General features: G+C 44.4%; 2 protein-coding genes across 4 annotated transcripts in view; one reads left to right on the top strand and one right to left on the bottom strand.

Annotated features, from left to right (window-relative positions):
- LOC135903910 (myosin light chain kinase, smooth muscle-like) overlaps window positions 1-21,709 on the bottom strand; it is a 165,682-nt gene that overhangs the window by 95,363 nt on the left and 48,610 nt on the right. The window lies entirely within an intron of this gene.
- LOC135903851 (uncharacterized) lies at window positions 665-20,996 on the top strand. Of its 2 annotated transcripts, none has more exons than XM_065434253.1 (14): window positions 665-717; window positions 2,847-2,882; window positions 3,057-3,083; window positions 4,727-4,748; window positions 6,096-6,211; window positions 7,217-7,344; window positions 7,784-8,051; window positions 11,438-11,687; window positions 12,711-12,870; window positions 13,001-13,128; window positions 15,920-16,049; window positions 17,403-17,600; window positions 18,487-18,612; window positions 20,603-20,996. In XM_065434253.1, exons 1-14 carry the CDS (start codon window positions 714-716, stop codon window positions 20,807-20,809), a joined length of 1,800 nt encoding a protein of 599 aa, XP_065290325.1. In that variant the 5' UTR covers window positions 665-713; the 3' UTR covers window positions 20,810-20,996. The 2 variants fall into 2 exon arrangements, with proteins under 2 accessions (XP_065290325.1, XP_065290326.1); XM_065434254.2 differs by having other exon boundaries at window positions 18,487-18,650; window positions 20,603-20,760.

The raw sequence follows: 21,709 nt of genomic DNA, 5'->3' as shown, positions 1-21,709 counted from the left end.
AAAAAGAACGATTTACCCTGTAACTCAAAACAGCTTACGCTTACGAGTGATTAGCGAAACAAAGTTAGAAAGGGAGGTTAGTGAAATTAAGTAATGAATAATTATTAGTAAAACCATACATACGACAATGCAATTGTCAATTTTCCTTAGGGTGAACGCTAGAGCACACTCACTAAGGCTATCATCAAGTGATGCACACAATAGAATAACCCGTTATCAACTTACTTATTTATTAATGTATAAACCTTTCTGAGGCCAGAACAGAGACAAAGAAAAAGAAAGAAATATTGTGGTCCTAGATCTAGAGGGCGAGGCCTCTAAACCAGAGCTCTAGTCGCCGTGGCCATACCGTGGGCCAGCCGGACGATGGGCTTGCTGACCCTGCGGGTTTTCGCTTCGTAACATGACCTCTCAGCTGTTCATGGTTTGGAATAAATACAATGAGGCGTTTGCGTTGTTGACACGTAAATTCGTAGTACCTAATGACAATGTAGCATTGGAGAAGAATAGGGTGGTTACCAGAAACGGAAAGGGATCAGGATAGACCAATAAAGCGACGCCCTCTCTACACGTCAACAACAACATAACACAGCTAGGCCATAGATATTCTTGTTATAAGCTCCATGAGAAAGAAAGCGAGAGATGTCAACAAAAAGAAAGAAGAAGAAGCTGCCGGTGGCATCGAAAGTGAGCCAGCCACAACCGCGCACGAAATGGGTAAGTTTTGTTGTTTTTGATCGGCACATGGTAAATTTTCTCGCATGATTTGGTCAGATATTACCTACTCGCTGCAACCAGAGAGCGAGAAGTCAGTTTCTTGTTTGCTCTGTTTGATTAAAATAATCAAATCCTCCGCCCCTTCCATGTATTCGTCATATCGCATAACGCTCTCCTTCTGTGCACTAGTATCAACAGTAAGAAGACCTCTCCACCCACTACGTCGCTATAGCACAAAAATAAAATTTACACAGGCGACATATGTTCACTGGAGACTTCTACAAATACTAGAAACATGCTATGTACTTATAATACGGCTCGTTGCTTGGCTAGTTCGTACATACTTATTACAGTGGAATGGAACGCCGAATAAATTAAAGTAAGATCAGGACAAACACGAGCGTCAAAGGCGCTCCACTCTGGACTGTCCTTCCATCGGAGGTATAGGTATAGGTATGGTGTGGTATGGTATGGTATGGTATGGTATGGTATGGTATGGTATGGTATGGTATGGTATGATATGGTATGGTATGGTATGGTGTGGTGTGGTGTGGTGTGGTGTGGTATGGTATTCCTTATGCGATGGCGCACACCCGCTGTGGGGGATTGGCCAAGATTTGGATGAAATTAGGCAATCTTTATTAAATACTAAAATTGGTAAAGCTAACTGGAGGAAATAAACAAAAATAAAATGTTTAAGAATTCAAGACAATCTCTTTGTAGCAATTATAAATTCCTCCACAGTTGAGCAAATATCCCTGTGGCACTTTCCAAGAGAGGAGGCTCCTAAAGAAAGGATATTTATAATTGAAAAGCTTAAACCAAGCTGTGTAAATCTTGATTCTAGAATATTTTTTCTATACACCTTGCTTTCTTCTTCTTTTCTTTTTTTCGTGCCAGCCGATCCTCGTGCATAAACATTAAACTACTGCAAGCTACCCGTAGCATCACCAAGTGATTTTCTAAAAGGCAGGATAGGACCTGATAAGGCATAAACTTAGTCATAATTGCACGTATAATATTTTTTTCAATCAAGCTCAGCTCTACCTATGTCTTGCAATATTATTACGACAATTGCGTCTTCCTGTTTATCGTACATGTGTTTGTAGGTAAAAGACCAAATGTGTTCACAGTGCCACGTACGTACACTGGCGAAGGCTGGTATTTTAAATATTTCGCTTCAATTCAAGGTGCCGCCGCACTGTCGTGGCGAAAGATATACCGGGTGTTTCAGCGAACACTTTCAAAAATCCTTAAAAGTTGCCTATGGCAGATATCACAATCCTAGTTCGTGAGTTGGTCTTCTCGTAGCGGCGCACAATACTTGCGCAAGGAATTGAGATGCATAATATACTAATTATTGACAAAATCACTAATTAAATTGTTAACTAATTACATTATGGCCCATCTTGTAATTTACAAATTATGGCCGTATATACTTTGTTTAGCGCAAAACGACAGGACAAGGCGCTTTGTCCTGTCGCCTTTCTTGTGTCTGTCGTTTTGCGTTAAACAATGTATTCATAGATTCGCACCAACTAGCCCGCCAACACATTGTGCTGAACTATGGCCGTAGAGTTCGCAAGGCGAATCCACTTGGAACGAATTTTCAAGATGACACCAGTTTCGAGATATAAATTCCCAAACTTTGCGGAGAAATGCATTGGCGTTCCAGTAAATTTGTTAACAAAACGCCGTTTCATGCTCTGAAGCCCACAAGTAACTGGAACCCAATGCATTTCTCCGCAAAGTTCGGGAATTCATATCTCAAAATTGATGTCGTCCTGAGAATTCGTTCTAAGTGGATCCGTCTTGCGAAGTCCACTGCTAGAATTTGCAAATTGCGATATGGGTCATAAGATGATTAGGTAAAAGTTAATTAGTGAATTCTTATTCATTTGTCAATTCTGCATTTCAATTTTTTGCAAGTAGTGTCCGCCGCTTCGAGTAGACCGGCTCATAAAATATATTTGAGCTATCTGCCACAGGCAAGCTTTAAAAAATTTTTGAAAGTGTTCGCTGAAACACCCTGTATAACTCCGCAGCGTCATCGCACGCTTTATAAGTGCAACCTTTGTTTTACGTTCAATTTACGACTGTGGACTTGTTCTTCAATTTATTTTTCAAAGAGGAAGACGACGATTCGTCAGACTCGATCACTGTTGGTAAGTGGAAAGAAATATGTTATAATCACTTTAAACAGGCTGCTTAAAATGCAGAAATCAATTCACGTCTCGTCGAGACCAATTAAAGTGAGGTAACAAAATACCCACTCTCGAATGTAATTCAAATATATTTGTGTGATATCAACCGCAGTTTAATTTTAATTACCTTTACAGAAGACGACGATTCCGACGAAGCCGTAGGTAAATGTTCTCTTTACGTATTATTTTCCGGTGCTGCATATACTCCATGCACGAAGGCAAACACGGCTGTGAATCGCCATAGACGTCACCGTTCAGCTTATGCGCTCTTATTTGTCTTGACCAACCATTTTGTCATATCTAGCCCTTTTATTCCGCGGCATCAGCATGCAATGTCCCACAGGAGATGAATCCGTACGCTGTCCTAGTCACCTTACACATGCAGACCACAGCGACTTTGACATCATGTCCTTAATTGCCAGCAAGTCATTTCTTTCTTTTTTTTAGGTGCTTTAGGTGAAAACAGACTATAGCCAATTGTGAGGTATGAGACAGTGTGACAAAGAGAAATAAGCGGTAGCAATACTCAGACGCCAATCAGGCGGTTGAGTTTCTCCATCAGGCTAAGACCATGATAAGTGAGAATCATGAAAAGGCAGTTATGCCCATTGCCGAGCAGCATCAAGTGGCAGATTGAGCTGTCAAAGTTTCTGTGCACGATATCAAGAGGAAGCACTCCTAAGTAACAGATTTCCTTGCTCCCACAAGGCATGCGCAACCCAAGAGTGACTGGCTGCGGACTTTCCTGGCCACATCACTCTGAATAGGGTGTTCTAGTTCCCAATATAAATTTGCTACTCTGCTACGTACGAGTAGCGTCACTGAGATAAACAGACAAACAATGCGGAAAATGCGCTAAAGGCGGCTGATGTGGAACCATGCTCAGCATGAACACTCATTGCATGATCCGAGCATACAGCCGTCATCTAAGCAAAGTTCAGTCAATAATTCAGACTGAAGGTGGTTTATTCAACAGTCCTAGAGAACAGCGGTAAAAAAAACAACGTAAAAAGTATTTGAACGAATACATTGAGCTTTGTCTGAAATATTGCTGTTATTCGTGCAGTTATCATTATGTCCTCAAATACATCGCTCTCCCCGTCTTTATACTCCCGTGTAGATGCTATCGAAGCTCGTTCATGTTGGAATAAATGTGCTTCAATTTACTCTGGCGTACAAGTACTATGAGTAGGCACATTGCAGTGCGAATTCCGCGGCGCCTCTGCCTTTTGGAAAAGGCATATTTCTCGAAGAATAATAGTACATAATGGGGTTTTCTGTGCCAAAACCACGATCTCATTATAAGGCACGCCGCAGTGGGGAACTCCGAAAAATTTTGACCACCCGGGGTTCTTTAACGTGCACCTAAATCTAAGTGCACAGGTGTTTTCGCATTTAGCCTTCATCGAAATGCGGCCGCCGTGGCCGGGATTTGATACCGCGACCCACACCATAGCCACTTAGCAACCTCGGCTGTAAGAGGAAGAGTACAATGCTACCAATTCGCCAGAGCCTGTTCAGTTATACGGTCACTAGAACATAGCTAAAATTTCGCTATTTCTTTAGGTCTGCAGGAAAACTCGAATGCTAGCGCCTGAAAGGTGACAGTTAACACCTGTCAGTACTAAGTTAACTAAGTGAAAATTAATTATTACGATTGTGTTCGCAAAAAAAGTAAACCTACATCTATAGTATCATTCTCCCATTTATTTATTTATTTATTTGCTTAACTTCTATACTTATTGCCCCTATATATGGCTCAAAAGATTTACGCGTTTCTTGGTTTTCTTCTCTTTTGTGTTCAGATTTAGTTTCGATACTCAAAATGTAAGTACTGCAGCTGGTGCTGGTGCTCATCATAGCGGACAACTTCGAGCCTGCGACCAACCACCTCCTGCAAAGTGCCCACTTGTAATACCTGGCCCAAAGGAAGAGCTCGCATATAGTTTTAATAATACAGCAGCGCACAAGCATAATGTTTCTTGAAGTAACCCAAAAATTAGGAGTGGGCTTTGAATTTGTGACTCAGCATTGCTTGACGGCGGTGCGAATAGCCATTGTGCGCTGTGGATGTGTAGCACGGAATGTGGTCACAGGGATAAGGGTGAGGCAGGAGACACACGGTACGACACGGTGACCGATACGACACGCGACTGAATCGACAAATCGCTGCTTTGACTGTTAAAATCTGTTGGAACATGACGAAACCTATTATAAAACTTGTCGGACGCGGTTGCTGGTACACGACAGGCCACACGTAGTCTTTGGTTGTGTCTCCTGCCTCAGTGCTACCTAGAGCGTGGATGCACCACACATACCCACTCTGAAGTCTGTTCGATTCGCTTACGTAACCTGAACTAATTCACGATGTGCAGCATCATAGCATTCGTTTCAGCGATGGAGCAATGGTGCCCGCTGAACCACGCTTCTCGCTTTAAAAGGTGCAGAAAAGGTGCAGAGCTGGTTCACAATTTTGTTGCACCCTCTCCACTGTCTTTGCCGGCCTGGTGCAGACGTACAGTACAGATGCGAAGCAGCAGCGCAGCAGACGACGCCAGCACAAGGGCGCAAACGCCGTTAAATCCGCTGAGTAGACCATAAATATGATCGCTTTGGCGCAAACAGGAAAGGACAGAAGGGAACAAGGGGATCGCTCCCCTTGTTCCCTTCCGTCCTTCCTTGTTTGCACGAAAGCGATCATATTTATGATCTACTCAGCAATATGAACCGACTAGCCCAGCAACATGTACTTCTGGATGCCGTTAAAGCCCCACCTGCACGCGTCTGATTGCGCAAATAGGGGGGGGGGGGGGTACTTTCGCCTCAGAGGCCGATCATACCTGCAGTACCAGACCGCCAAACTTATGCACTCGATGCCGCGTTAGTCGGCCAAGACCATAACGCGGCCAAGACCATAAAGGTGGCTTTATATAAAACAGGAAGAAATCAGAGATGGCGACGACCAATCACTGGGACACCATTTCATCTATGTTTTTCAGAAGTGGTGTTGCCATTCGTCTTTCATTTCCTCTTGCAACCACGCACACCACACCACTAATTAAAATCGGCCAACAAACAGACAAAACGGTCCAACAGTGGGCCGAATCGGCAATCGAGTTCTCCCTTCGCACCCAAACCTTGTGTGGTATACACTACTTTCGCGTGGCCTCGCAGAAAGACGCCCGAGCAGCCGCAGCCGGCCGACAACACGTGGGGCGCTATCATGGTGGGCGCCGGAGTGCTGCTGGCCCTGGTCGCCGTGGGCGCCCTCTTCTTCCTCACCACCATGGGTGGGCGCACCCGCTCACTAGCAGAGTCGCGTTTCCCCAATCGTATCTATGCCAATACACCCGTCGTAGCTTTCCAAAGCTGAAACGTTAACGGTACATTCGACTGGTGGCTTTAAAGCCCTCTCGAAGTGCGATTTACACTTGGCTTGTCGGAATTGAGCGCTAGGAACACATTCACCTGTTTCATTTGGAGCGCCCCGCTCCAGCTCGGAGTGCTCGCAGGCACTACCTCACTATCACTCGCGGAACGCGAACCAAATCCAAGAAAAACCCGATCATATGCCTGCTGCGATTGCTGTGGGAGTCGTTGAACGTTCGTTCCGGGCACGCCTTTTTCTCGGTCAGTGTCGAGAGGGCTCGGCATCGCTACAAACAGAGTCGGAGAGTGGCAGGAACCGGTCGAATGTGCCATATGGAACCTCGCGACTTTGTTCAGCGTGCTGAACGTTAAGTTGTGTCTTCGTGTTAACTTTGGAGTAAAAGGGAGTTGTGCAGTCGAACCCCGATATAAGAATATAACAATTCACTCCATAGAACAAAGTGAGTTGTGCAGTCGAACCCCGATATAAGAATATAACAATTCACTCCATAGAACAAAGTAAATCTGAAACCTCGTTGATCGCGTCTTAATTCACTGATTGTTCACCAACGAAACCGAAAACGCTGCTCCCAAGACGATATCGCTTAATGCTCAGGAAATGTTTCTACATATATATCGTAAATGAAATTAGGATTGTTAGAAAATATTGCACCTACAGCCAAAGAAGTTTTAGGGACACAGAGCCCACAAACAACTGGGACATAGTCGCTGCTTATATGCACATCTTCGGACAGGCCAGGCAAAATTGCACAGATAACTCTGTCATGAACGCGCCTTTGTAAGAGAGCGCGCCCACTCAAACCGCAACAAAAGTGCGTGTTTTTGTTACCGCGGTTTTCTCGCATTTCGAAATTACAAGGAGCAAGCGGTTGAAGCTGCGCCTTCCGTTCACTTCTTTTTTGCAGGTTTTAGAACCTCGAGCTCTCCCGGTGTGAAAACTGGCGGTCTCAGGAGTGGCGGCGACAGTGATGACGGAGCTGGTCACGATGCCGGCTCCAGTGAGCGTAGTGCCAACGTGACAGAAACTACTGCAGTAAGTCTCAGCGTAACGAACATTCTGCACCATATCACCGTGAAACTGAAATCAATTTACGATTCAATTTGGAAGGTGGCTGCACTAGAAGAAATAATGACAGAAACGCATAAATGGCATATATATATATATATATATATATATATATATATATACATACATACATATATATACATATACATATACATATACATATACATACATATACATATATATATACATATATATATACATATATATATATACATATACATATATATATATACATATACATATATATATATACATATACACATATATATATACATATACACACATATATATATATATATATATATATATATATATATATATATATATATATATATATATATATATATATATATATATATATATATATATATATATATATGCGATTAGAATTGAAATCTCTCCGCAGGCCAGGCACATCAACATAGTGGACGTCACTCGCCACCACAAGGGTACTGGCCAGCTGGGAAACGGCAGCAGCGCCACCATGGGCAACGCCAACGAGAACAGCACGGGTTCAGCGGGCGGGACAGAAATGTCGGCCAATGCAACGTCGAGCACCGGGAGTCCAAGAAGCAGCAGCGGCATCATTTCAAGCACCGGTGGCTTCTGGACGGGCGGCAACGCGACCACAACCCGGAGAATCTCCTCGATGCCCCCAGCGAGCAAGCTTAAACGTAAGAGCCCTTTAGTAAAGATCTTTAGCTTAGCGTGACACCTGCAATGAGTTACCCCGACACGTGACACGTTAGGCCCTCGGCACGTGGACGTAGTATACCGTGGACTATCTTGTTAACTAGCGCCGTTTACCGCGACTGCACAACAACTAGTAGAGCCTAGACAGCCCACACCACCCGCTTCGGCCCAAATTCGCGCCTGCTACTTGCTTTCTGTGCCGGCGGCAAGAAATGAATGATAAAAACAGCCACAGCTGAGTCTCATCTGACGCTCAGGACAAAGTATCAGAGATATTTTCTCGTTGTTATTGAGATCACCTGTTTCTCTTGACGCCGCTGAGCCTACAGATGCACCACCGAGCTGGAAAAGTGGTCAGATTTCCAGGTGGCAGATGCCGTCACCGCATTAGCTTTGTTGGTGCGTTGGCGATGCAGAACACGTATTTCGGAAGCCTAATTCTTAACTGTATTATTTATTTAGTGCTACGCTTATTACAGCAGGTGATGATGGTATTCTAAAACGTTCATGACTCGGCATGTTTACCGTGGGAAAGCTGTGAGGTTGCGCATGTGCACTTGACCTAACGTACCACGCAAAGACAAAACTCTCCAACAGCCCAGCTAGCAGTAAACGAGGCCAACTTGTAGCTAGCGAAAGTGTAGGGAAAAAAAGGTACACTAAAATACAATAAACCAGTTTTCAGTGGTATTTTCGTATATTTTGCAGGAAAAACGTTAATTATTTATAGAGAAATAAGGCCGAGCTTCCCTTTTTGATTACTAAGCCGCAACGTCAGTACCGGTACGTCAGTGTGACGTCACAAATTTCAAAGTATTTTCTTGCAGTGGAGCAGTTTTGGGCTCAGTAGAAGTTTTCCAAACTTTCTTTAATATGGGGTTTAGCTATTGTTTGCCGATATAAAATAATTTTACTAGAGCCTAATTGCAGATGTCAAAAAATTATGAGGTCCCGATGAGCTGCCGTGGAAACTAAGCAGCGGTGTCGGCAGCCGTCATTCGTTCTCATGCTTTTACTGGCTCGCAAGTCCTCCTCCTGTGGTTGTAAGGGCGGCCGTTTTCCGGTCGCAGAAGTGTAATTTATTAGGTGCGGGCGAATATCGGAAAATTTCAAATACGAATCGAGTAGCCTTTTGCTTATACGATTCGAATTATATTTGAGATTAATTTATGTCAAGTTTTTGAATATTCATTTCTATCGAATACTGCAAGGAATAAGATACCAGAGTTGTCGCAATCTGCAGAGGAAAAAGCTTATGCAAGAGGAAACTGACCCGAATGACTTTCCCTGCAGAGTAGCCGCTGTTGATGACACAGACGCAACGGCTGTTGAACGAAAGCATCGACAAGGCCACTTCCACACCCGCTAATTTCTAACGTTAAATAATTATCCTCGGCTTATACAACCTATTAAATTGTTATCTGTATTTAGACAAAGCCATTTATTATTCTTTCAACCTCATCACGTTTGAATTCCCTTAAAATCATTTGCGTTGTCTTAGTTTTACACTTAGCTCCTGGAGTGCACGCAAGACTCGACTACGTATGTGTGATACACCTTTGTGTCCCTTTTGTCGGTGTCACAGTACACCAGATACAAAACCGTTTCAGTTGTTTTTCACAAGCTTCTCAGTTCACCTGAAATCCCAATTGTTGAAGGCGTAACACGTTTGAAATAACGCAAATGTGCATTTTTTTTTTGCCAAGGAAACTTCACGCCACCCTGATATTTCACATTGGCTAGGGATTGGAAATGTTTAGAATTCGATTTATTATTCGAATGAAATTTTTCTTGAATATTCTTATTCAACCCCTATAGTTTATTAATGTGGCTTAATCTAATAACGCCCTTCATAAGCGAGTGTAATTTGTTATAGTTAGCCTTACTACAGAAACTACTAGTTACCTTCGCAGCGTCAGCGTAGAACTAACACAGCCCAGATTATAATTGCTAAGCATTCCTACTAGTGATAAAAAGTTTACATGCAACGTTTGTGTCTGTTCCTCGTTCTGTGAAACTGCCACTATTTGTGCCACGAATAGGTATTCCGACATCAGGCCGAGCATGTTTAGATGAAGAAGGGGAGGCGGATTGGGCAAGGACTATTTTAGCAAAATCTTTCGGTGCGTGTAGTGTAGCGTCGAGGTACTCCATGCACATCTTCGATTTTACTCACCTGTCTAGCTATCATTTATTTGAACTATTCCTCTAATAATGATGAAATGTCACGTATATTGTTATTTAATTACATATGTATCTGGTTTTGACGGCGACTGTATCTGCTTCCTTTTTATAATTGTTAATTTGTATTTATATGTCATCGATATTTTTGCCTGCACATTACAGTTGGTTTTGCTGATATCACATAATAAAAGGTGCAGTTCCACATGAGTGTACATCGCGTGACGAGCTTAATCTTTATTGTGAAAAAAAAACTCGCACTTTCGTCCAAAAGGCGAAGCATCGATTGCGATAGCAAATGAGTAGACAGCTATACGAAGTAAGGACAGTAGTTTTATCGGCTGTATAATATTGTGAACATTCGCTTACTAACTAAATTAACAAGCACGGTGTCATGCGCCTACATGTAAGCATGAACACATCGCACTCGATGACCGCGGAAACTCGTTGTCAAAACGCTGGATGTAGGAAATGCGCCAGCAGCAGCGAGCGAATTGGCCTTGTTGTATCTCGCTTCAACGCGAACTAAACGTCGAAAGCACAGCGCATACGAAGCTACCTGAACTCGGCGTATGCACTTTGCCCACATCGCAAGTCGCTTTCAATATACGGTGAACGCGCGGCCGCGCCGTAAGCAGCAGCTGCCGGAGTAGAACGCCCCCCCCCCTCTCCCCCATGCCTCGCGCGCGACAGAAGACGGCGCGCTTCCGCTCCGCGTTCCTCCCTCATGCGCGCCAGATTGAGACGCGATCGTTGGCTGACCCTCGCAAGCTCTCACTCCACACCTAGCGTACGGTGCTCGGCGACGATGTTATCGTGTTTGGACTTTATATGGAACATCACGGCGACACCAGAAATTCGCTTGGAGTGTCCATATAATTGCGATCGCAATAAAATTATGAGAGTCACTGCTGCTCATGTTAAAACGGGTGGGAGCCAGTCAAGCTGCTCTACAGAGACTCTTCCTCCTACATCTCATGTTGTACGCCAAACTTGAAATAAACTAGGTATTGTATCGTATTGTATTTTAACTGTTTCGAGTGCCTGTGGTATGGCCTGCGCGCTATAATTTCACCCACGAAATGGTGATACCTAGCTGACGACGCGACGTTCACGTTTGTGCCGGATGCCCAAACAAGCATAGTCGTAAACAGTCATGAAAAACACAATGACGGCTTGTTAACAGCGCTCGCTTACTCCGTGGGAAAGCCGATGACCAAGACACCTCTGGTATGCGTGTTCGGCAACCGCATCGACTGGAGGATGCACTTTCCGGACGACGGTCTTTGCGACCTCCTGTTCTACGACTCGCTCTACGGACACACGGACAACAGGTTCCAGACCACTGGCAACAATTTCACGGCCGACCTTCGTCGATGGCTGGCCTCCGTCAAGGCGTACAACATCACCGAGGGCGGCCTTGGCGTGGCGTCCACGTGAGACGAACCCCCTATCCATCTACTAATTACTGTTGTCGCTAGTCCATCCAAACGAGTTATGCGGCGATTCATAAGGAAGAGGAAGTTTTCAACAAAAAAAAAAGACACTGTAATCCACCCGAAGGCAGCGCGAAGTTGCCTTCAACTAAGCAGCGTCTAAGAAGTAAAGCACTGCACTGAACGAAATTTGCGCCGTATATTACTTGTTCAGTAAGAACCAAGCTGTCCGCAACAGAATACTTCTGTAAAACAGCACCTACCGGTCGTGCGATTCCTACGACCTCTAGAACAAAGGTCTCCATAATGATCGAAAACTGACAGTGAGGTTAGATGACTCTAACGCGGGCCTTGGAACTGCTCGCTCGCGCCAGCTCGAGGAATGGTGGAAAGCGATATGATTGGGAGAAGCTACTATTCAGTGGACAAATTAATAAAGCGTTTAGTTCGTAAGTGTTGTTTGCATGTGCTGTATGCCATCGACCGACCACCATTTCTCGTGACCGACTGACGACTTTATTTAATGACAATTCTTCCGTATTAACGTTTCTTTCTTTTTTTGTGAATACGCGCCCAGAAAAAGAGAATGGAGCACCATAGCGGTTATTAGCCACAGTCGTCCTGTAAAAGTCAAATATCTTTCTGCGTATTTTGTACCCTGTGCGCTTCATTCTAAGAATATATGCACATATATGTCTTAATAGCACAGTGATAAACCTACGTGCTCAACATCTTCAAATACAGTTGTAGTTTGGTTTTTTTTGTTTTTTTTTTTCATTTTCGAGAACACTTCACCTTGAGCAGTTCTCCCTATATTGTCCTTAAGAAACAGTAACTGCGAATAATTTTGCGCATTCTAAAGTCAATGGTGTCGTGGTAGTTGCCCGGCTACCAATTTTGCTAATAATCTTTGAGCGGCAAATGAGCTTGGGCGGAAAGTTTCAACTGCCATTTTCGTTGCTTTCTTGCTATGATGTAAATCTATAATCTATGAGGTATAATATATGATGTAATTGAACACAGGGGCGTGGATCAAGCGCGCAACGATATCTCGTCGGCGAAAGGAAAGGCCACATTCAAGAGCCTACTTGGTTCCGGCGTCTACCACTACGGCGTTCTCGACTTCGCTGCAACGAACAAAACGAAAGAAACAGACATCACAGCAACGTTCGGCCTTCTGAAAGTGCGTATCCAAATTTGCTTTTCACGTTCACACTAGATAACTAAAGAGAGAGAAACTATAGAACAAGGATCACTGTTTCAAATTGAGCATGATTTGTTTCCTCTCGTTTGTCTATATTTTTTTTTCGCAGGACTTGCGGGAACTGCTCATCAGCTACGACACCAAGAATAACAGTTTCGACCACCATCTGGCCGTAGGCATCACATATTTCAAGGAAGTCAACCAACAGATATACGGAAGCATTGAGAAGGCGATAAGGTGAGACGTCGCTCAACAACGAACTTCGCGAAATACCGAAGTCCCCAGCTAGGCGCACTATACAGAGGCAGGTGCTTTTATTCTATTATGACAACTTTATAGGAAATCCTAGTGCTTACCACTGCTGTGTTCCCACTCACGGTGCGTAACAAATTTGCAGATATCTTACACAACTCACACACACACAATTTCATATACATACATACATATATATATATATATATATATATATATATATATATATATATATATATATATATGTATGCCAACGCGATATATAGTGCGCGTGTGTGTGAAGGGGGAATGAGGGAAGAAAAAGAGGGAGGGGACGAGGGTGACATAGCTAAATACCTCGTTGGCATCTCAATGGAGCAGTAGATCAAATGCCTTGAATGTGGAATCACTGCCGTGGCATTCAGTGAAAGCAATAAAATCATCAGCCCTTCAACTCTATGAAGGACGAGCAGCGAAGCTGTGGTGTTTTACCTCAATCGACGCATCTATGTATATTATTATTATTATTATTATTATTATTATTATTATTATTATTATTATTATTATTATTATTATTATTATTATTATTATTATTATTATTATTATTATTATTATTATTATTATTATTATTACAAACATGGGACTGTCCGATTCCCTCCCGTAGAAGCCCATGTATTGACAGCAGACGGAAATTCCCTAACGTTCAGAACTTCACTGTGAACTAACTACCGTAAAATCCCGAGAGATGCCCCACCCCCGAAAGATAACCCGCCCCTGACTAAGCTACCGGCTTAGAAAAACTGAAAGTTACCCACCTTACTGAAAATTAGCCCACCTCATATTTTTACACGATTTTCTCTCGATTTTAGGTGGGCTATCTCACGGGATTTTACGGTAATTATGGCAAGTAAATGAAACTCGGCCTAATGACAGGGTTGTCGTAGCAACCAATTTCAGTATATTTTTTCCGAGATACCTACGTTAGATTGGGAGCTACAGAGCATTCGCGAGAAAATGTAGACTATATTTTTTTTTTTTTGGCGACGGGAAGCGTAGACGGACGGACATCGACCACCGCCGTAGGATAGCTGTGTAGAGCTTCGCTGTAAAAAGAAAAATACAGAAGGAGAAAGAGGATGAACACTAATGGCTGGAATTTCTTTTCTTTTTTAAGCGCAAGGTTAAACTGCTCTTGTAAGATTTCTTCAACAATTACTTGGAAGGGACATTGTTCGAAGCGGTTAAGAGCAATAAAAATGCAGTGTCAACACATAGTCGCCCGCACATTTTGCCGTCACTGAGCCCCTTTGCTTACAAACATGCAGAATGACAATTCGCAAAATTCTATAAGCGTGTCTTTACTGGCCGGCGCTCGACCACCCGCCACTTAAAGGGCCCCTCACCAGGTCTGGACATCTTGAGCTGACAAGCGCAGAGCATACAATGCGCGCTAACGATCGTGCTTGCAAAGAATTAAATCGCTACGCGCCGCGGGAAAGTCTGAAATTTCAATTCGAACGCTGTTTTCCCTTCTCCTCGCGGTCGCTGCGCTCCAAGCCGGACGGTGACGTACTCGTGTCCCTGCGCGTATACGTGCTCGTGTCCGCAGTGTGACGTCGCTCGTATTGACACATGACTTCAATAATTATTCAAGAGAACAGCTGTTATTTGTGTGATCTGGAGCTTGAATTGACGAATTGACTTTTAGAGAAACAATGAAATACACAAAGGGAATGTCTGCATGCTCTTTTTTTTTTTTTTACTTCGCACCTAAGCAAGAGAGATGTACTTCGGGTTCGTCTGCTTGTTCCCACGGCCGTGCAGTCACGTGCGCAAGTACCGAAACTATGCCATTTTCTACCGTCTTCGAGCGCGTGATCATGCTCTGCGATCCGCTTGTTCTGCCTCAGTATTTGTGTAGCACTGAATTATACCGCTAGTCATGTGTCCTTGTGAACAGCGCGCAAAATCGTGCGCTGCGCGAACGAAACAGCTCGCGCGCGACGCCGTCAGCGAAAGTGCGCAACACCGAAAAAAAAAGGTGAGGAGAAAAAAAATGAGGGCGGGGATCGTGACTTATGCGTCACGCGATCCTCGGGGTCCAGTATGGGAGAACGCAGGGAAGGAATTTCGCTTGTGGAGGCTAGACGGGGCGAGTGGAGAGAGTGTCTTGCTTGGCAGTGGAACCCGCCTGCTGAAATCATAGGTTCGTGGCACTGAAATATTTCTATCTCGGCTATTAATAAGGCAATCTGAAAAATGTTGCGGCAGAACGTCCCCTAGAGGAGACATACCCACTTCCAGCGTGTAACCAAAATTTGCTATGGGTTCTGGTGACGGGCCCTTTAAGATGATGATCGACGGGATAGTGGGACGAGAGGCGTTAAAAAATTAAATTATGGGGTTTTACGAGCCAAAACCACTTTCTGATTATTAGGCACGCCGTAGTGGAGGACTCCGGAAATTTCGACCACCTGAGGTTCTTTAACGTGCCCCTAAATCTAAGTACACGGGTGTTTTCGCATTTCGCCCCCATCGAAATGCGGCCGCCGTGGCCAGGATTCGATTCCTCGACCTCGTGCTCAGCAGCCGAACACCATAGCCACTGAGCAACCACGGCGGGTGACGAGAAGCGTTGCGATGGCCAATCACAAACGGCGCTTATATGTATACGTGGGAGAAATTTTGTTGAAGCAGTACGGGGCCAGGTTCGGGAACCGTAGTAATAGAGCGCGTTCTGTATGCCCTCATGGAACCAAAAAAGCAGCGCACTTTTCTCGTCACCTTGCGCTCGCAGTAAGGAGGCCATCCGGCTCGTCATCCTGCGCACGCATCTCGGCAGCAGAGACGAGGTGGACCGCGAACACTGCCGCATTACAGGATCGACGGTGTGGGGCGAACCCGTCGCCCGAATGCACCCTAGCATCGTAAGTCCACGCTTTTGCTCTTTTTTTTCTTTCTTTCTTTAACTGTAAAGCACGCCGTTATAGATCACGTTCAGTGAGGACGATTTGAGGAATAAAATAAGAAAACGAAAACGGAAATAAGAATACACTTCCCTGAGAATCAAAACTGCTATGCCAGACTGGATTATGCGTACTGTGTATACGCAAACCACACGCATGTATATATATACTGCGTAGCTCTGAAGAGGAAGCTTTAGCTCGGGCCCAACTCCGACACGGCCTATTCAAATACATGTAAAATGCAAAAACGTTGTTCTGAAATAACCCCTGGGCCAATTTTAATTAAATTTGTTGCATTTGAGTGAAAAAGTTAAATTCTAGTGACTGTTGGAAGCGGTATTTCGATTTATGTCCTGAATTTCGTTAAAAAGGTTTTCGGAAATTCGAAAGCGTGAAAGAAAGAATGGAAGCACGAAGTTTACAAATTTATAGCTCTGCATTAAAAACAGATAGCGCGGTTCTATAAACGCCATCCATTAGATCATTGAAAATGGACAAATTCGATACGTCAATTTATATCTTACGTAAATTTGTTACGTTGTTTACAAGGGTTCTGCAAAAGCTGTATGCCCATATTACGGAACTTTTTTTTAGATTCACGTGTAACATGTCAATTTTGTCCGCTTTAGATGTACAGTCACTAGATTTTAAGGTTTTCCTTTAAATGCAACAAACTTCGTCAAATTTGCTTCAGTGGTTGCCGAGAAAAATTAGTTCTCCTTTTACATGTGTTTAGATAACAGCACCCGATTTAGACCACTCCCTTGAAGTTTGCAGGACTAAGCAAGCGAGAAAAGCGTTCTCTTGATAGACACTGGTACCTCGTTGACCAACTGTTCGCGGGCCGATAAAGAAAGAAATATTTTAGACGGAATTGGCGATTTAGTTTGTCCTGCAAATCCGTGCCTTAGCGGACTCCCTGTTGTCGTCGCCAATGAGTCGTACTTGCGGTGAATACGAAAGAGACTGTAAAGTTTTCTTCCGGCGCCTCCCTCCCTCCTTTCCTTTCTACCTCCATTCAGCAAAAAAGAAAGCAACAAAGTGGTCTAATTAGCCGAAAAAAAAATTATGTCAGAATCCTTTAGCAAGACTTCGTTCGGTACAGTTCCAGTGAACTTATAGCCGAGCTAGTTGCTATTAGCGAGCGCCAGCACAACGCAAACGAGGACAAGGAAAAGAAAGAAAGCGGGAGAGAAAAGAAAGACAGAAGAAAGAAAGAAAGAAAGACGCACCCGTTCCAGTTTTTTTTTTTTAATCATCCTTCGTGTTGCGCTGCCGTTCCCGTAATTCGGCAGCTCCTCTTTGGACTCGCAGGAAAAAGCGCTGGACTACGTGCGGCAACGAGGGTCTTCCTTCAGCGAGTCCACGCGAATCTTGCTGTCGGTGTCACTGGCCGGTCGGTGGTACGCATCCCTGGCGGGAGGCGAGAACAAGAGCGCCTACGCGGTCGGTGCCAAGTGCAAGCCCTTCGAGTTCGCCACCGGCATGCACGAACTCGACTCACGTGTAACTGTAAGATCAAGACAGCTTCGATGAACTATTCGCCTGCGTGCATGCGCTACTGCTGGTGCAAAACTACTTTCTCAAGTAGGATGGTGTTACTGTACTCGGGTTTCTTTTTTTGTAGTTTGTTTTGTTTCACTAGTTGTTAAGCGATAGGAACGGACTGCACTTAAACCTAACGGAACCGAAACTCTCGAGGGCATTTTGTGGGCTAAAACGGCCCGAGTATAAGAAACTAATTCAGAAGACATGACGTCACGGTGACGTGCAGACACTGCGTTCGGAGTTTCAATTGATGTATTTCACCACCGTTGCAGTTGCCACAAGGTATATAAGTGGCAAAATAAAGTGGGGTGACCGCTGCGTTACAGTACCCTTTTTTTTTATCTTTCGGCGCGAAGAACTAGCACTCTGTCCTTGCCCTTCTCTTTTTCTGTTACTTTGTTTCGTCCAAGAACTTTTGTCACAGCAAAAGCAGCTGGACCAACTAGCCCAGCTAATTTCTTGAGAAAACTAAAGTTCTGCCTTTATATTATCCATGAAAATAGGGAGTTGAATAACCTTGCTAGGCTTACGTGATGCTGTGTTGCGCTTTAGCTTTCCTTTCAAATTAGGATATACTTGAGCAGTTAGCTTTTTTGCAATGGCAGAGACGCCAGTGTGATCACCGTGACGATGTCAGCAGCAACCTTCTTCCGAGCAATACAGCGCGTCTTCTTCGTATTATTTCCCTTCGGGGACGTAACAAGTGGTACCACGCCATTACTTTACTACATAGGCACTAATGGTTAGGAGGAAATAGTGTGCCCAGGGGAGCATATACAGGGGCTCTAGAGGAAAGGCTGTCTTAGTAGCTATGCCTGTCTCTACTATGTGTGGCTGCTTTGTTATGCAGGCGTGCACCGAGCAGCACTACGCGGCCCACGTGACGAGGGACGAGCATCGCGAAGTGATGAGCACGTACGAAGAGAGCACCGGGCTAGCCTTTGTGTTCGAGAGCGAGCGGACGTTGTACGCCAAGGCGAGTGCGACCACATCGCTCACGCTTCTCGCGCTGTGGTCAGTCATACGCTGTCACATCACTTGTACAATGAGCTGCCTTGTATTGTACCCACGTTAGTTGGCTCTTTCACGTGAGTTCGCGCGCATGGTTGTTCGTTCGTCTTCTAAACATATATACGCAAGCCTCCCATTAGTCTAGAGACGCGTAGAAGGCGACCGAATGGAAAGTGTGTGTCGGTCGCGCATAGCATTCAGAAGCAAACAGTTAAAGCGAAGCTTTCTTCGTTTTACTACCGCATCCAATATAATCTTACGGATTGGCAGGCCGATCCTGATACCAGTTCAGAATGCGTGTCTTCACAAGGGTTATAATTAGGGGTGTGCGAATATTGAAATTTTCGAATACGAATCGAATACGAATAAGGCGAAAAACTGTCTTCGAATATCGAATCGAATATCGAATATATGTGTAGTATTAAAAAATTGCAAAACGAGGTAACAATAGCTTCATTACCCTTTTAAAAATAATATTGCATTTTACGAGGCTGCTTCAGGTTAAAGAGGCAGTCATTATAGGTAATGCACTGTCAGGTAAACGCTTGTTACAGATTATCGCCAAGGAAAATTGACTGCTCAACATGTTCAGAAAGTAAGGGCACTCTATGCACTGTGACATCATTTGTCCAGGTAACATTTTCTAGGTGCATATTTTATTGAGCATACTTACAAAGCCCGAAAGTACATCATATATCGTTATGAAAGAGCCCTGGAATAAAGCTTGGTAAAAAAAAAATGAAACTGATCATGTCTCACAGGCCTGATGCAGATAAACTGGAACAGAGCGTACACATTCATAGTAAGATTCGTTACAGCACTTAAGATCACAGTGCTGTAACGCTGTGTCGTCGTTTGGTACCTTCTTTTGTCCCTGTTTTGTGTTGCGCTGTAACGAACCTTACTATGAATCCCAACAAACTGGCCCAACTTGCCATCTTGATGCAGAGCATACAGAAAATGAGCGGATCATGTGAAGCTCTCAGTGAATAAACATGTTTTTACGAGAATGTGGAGCAAGCATATAATTCGTTAATTGCTAAATTATTCACAGTCTGTCCGAATATTCGCCGTTTCGACCATTATTCGGCCGTCCTCGAATATTCGGGAACTTACGAATATGCATTTCTCGAATCGAATACGCTTCGAATAAGGAAAATATTCGATTCGTATTCGAAATTTCGAATATTCGCACACCCTTAGTTATAATGCGACAGATGCACTAAGAATGAAAAGAATGTTGATTATTTGACCGCATTGTGCTGATGTGTTACTAGTGGACCAATGACAGCGGTGCGTAATAACCACTGTTGCGGATACATGTATAGATGATGCATCAAACGTATACATAATCAGTAGATCGTGCGGTCGTGGGTATTTGACAGGTAACTGAGGTCGCACTACTTCACGGATGACAGAGGGGGGGCATGGATGTCGATGGATAATCATCGAATGACAGGTTGTCCCAATGCTATCGCCTTACAGTCAGTCACGTGTATACACGACGACCAGTGAGTTTTTGGTCAGCATTATTCTCCCTCTCACACTCGTTTAACCCGAATAAAAAAGTGTTAACTATTTAAGCTCGCTGGCATGGTGTTGTCTATACCGTGCGAAACAATGGGCACGAGTCACACCTGTGCAGCTGCACCAGGAACGCATTTGATGATCTGGAGTTCGGGGCCTTGAATAAATATTTAAAGATGCCATTGAGACAAAACGGCCTCATTACTAAGAGCCGGAGAAATAAGTCTTCTAGGCTATCTCACCATAATAGCTAAAAACCTTTACTTCTCACGCGGATTAAACTGTAACCTATTCAGTTGTCAGTTAGCGCTAGTGTTGTCCACCACGATTTCCGTCCTATTTCAGCACTAGTTAGCCTTACTTGATTCCGTATCCACTAGACCAGCACGCACCTTGGTGAGAAAGGTGCGAATATCATTCTCGTGCAGGTTTGCAAGGCGAGAAATATCCTAACTGGAGTTCGGCCCATCGGGTTGGCCGTGTTCGACGCCGAGTTCGACGACTGGTCCAACATGTGCACCAGCTGGAACAAGTTCGGCAGCTACACGCTCATGCGCACCGCACGCAAGGCGATTGATGCCATCGGCGCGCAGAACGCTACGCGCGCGCTGGACTGCGCTAAGTTGCCAGTGTGAATCAGCGCTGGCCAGTAAACGCACCCTGGAATCCATTGGCGTTGCCCCCATAACCGCGTGTTCCTCTTTGCTCTTTGTTCAGTGTCTTCACCGTCGGCGAACAGTCACTGCGATAGTGGAGCGTCGTCCCCCTCTAACGTGTCCATTCTATATTTCTGCCGGAGCAATAAATTCGGCGGTACTCGCACGCGGTCGAAGCTTACACAAAGACACGACATTTAAAAAGTTGCTCGTGCGCAGATTCCGCTAGAAATGTGCGTAAATAACGGAAGGTTTCTGCGACATACTGAAGCCTAAAAGAGAACGACGAGCAAAACCGGGAAAATAGTACGAATAACATCAAAACATGCTTATTCTGAGCCGTCCGACATCAATAGAATGCATGCGGTTTGTGCAAGAACAGTACATTTGAAAGTTAAAAAAACTATTTAGAATACAGTAACGAGTTTTGGTGCATGCCGCGGTAGCCCAGTGGGTGTGATGTCACACTGCTGAGCTCGAGGTCGCGCGTTCGATTCCTGCCGCGGCGGCCGCATTCCGATGGGAGCGGGATACGAGAACTCAAGCGTACTTGTGCATCGGGCGCCCTTTAAATAACCCCAGGTGGTTAAATGTAATCCGCAGTTCCCACCTTCGGCGTCTCGTACAATCAGATCGGGGTTCCAGGGCGTACAACCACATACTTTTTTTTTTAGATTTGAGAAGAATGCAGTTATTTCAGGAAATTACCGCGGAGATAGCGGCACTAAAGTAGTCTCAAATGGATAGAAAAGAATAGGGCAGTTTATTATACGAGTCTAGACCTTAGCCTGATCCAACAAGCAAGCGCTATCGGTTCGTGGTCTACCGCGCCGGGAACGTGTTGTTGTAGCCTGTCACACATGCGGCTCCTACCCACGA

Source organism: Dermacentor albipictus, chromosome 3 (assembly GCF_038994185.2).
Source record: "Dermacentor albipictus isolate Rhodes 1998 colony chromosome 3, USDA_Dalb.pri_finalv2, whole genome shotgun sequence".
In the NCBI taxonomy this organism is placed as follows: Eukaryota; Metazoa; Arthropoda; class Arachnida; order Ixodida; family Ixodidae; genus Dermacentor; species Dermacentor albipictus.
Note: the sequence above shows the minus strand (reverse complement) of the source record. Positions and strands in the feature narration are given on the sequence as shown.

Bases quoted from the DNA above. Each gene is read 5' to 3' on its own strand.
- LOC135903851 (XM_065434253.1), top strand. The intron at 12,871-13,000 runs GTGCGTATCCAA...TTTTTTTCGCAG, and splicing joins CAACGTTCGGCCTTCTGAAA to GACTTGCGGGAACTGCTCAT. The intron at 18,613-20,602 runs GCGAGTGCGACC...ATTCTCGTGCAG, and splicing joins AGCGGACGTTGTACGCCAAG to GTTTGCAAGGCGAGAAATAT.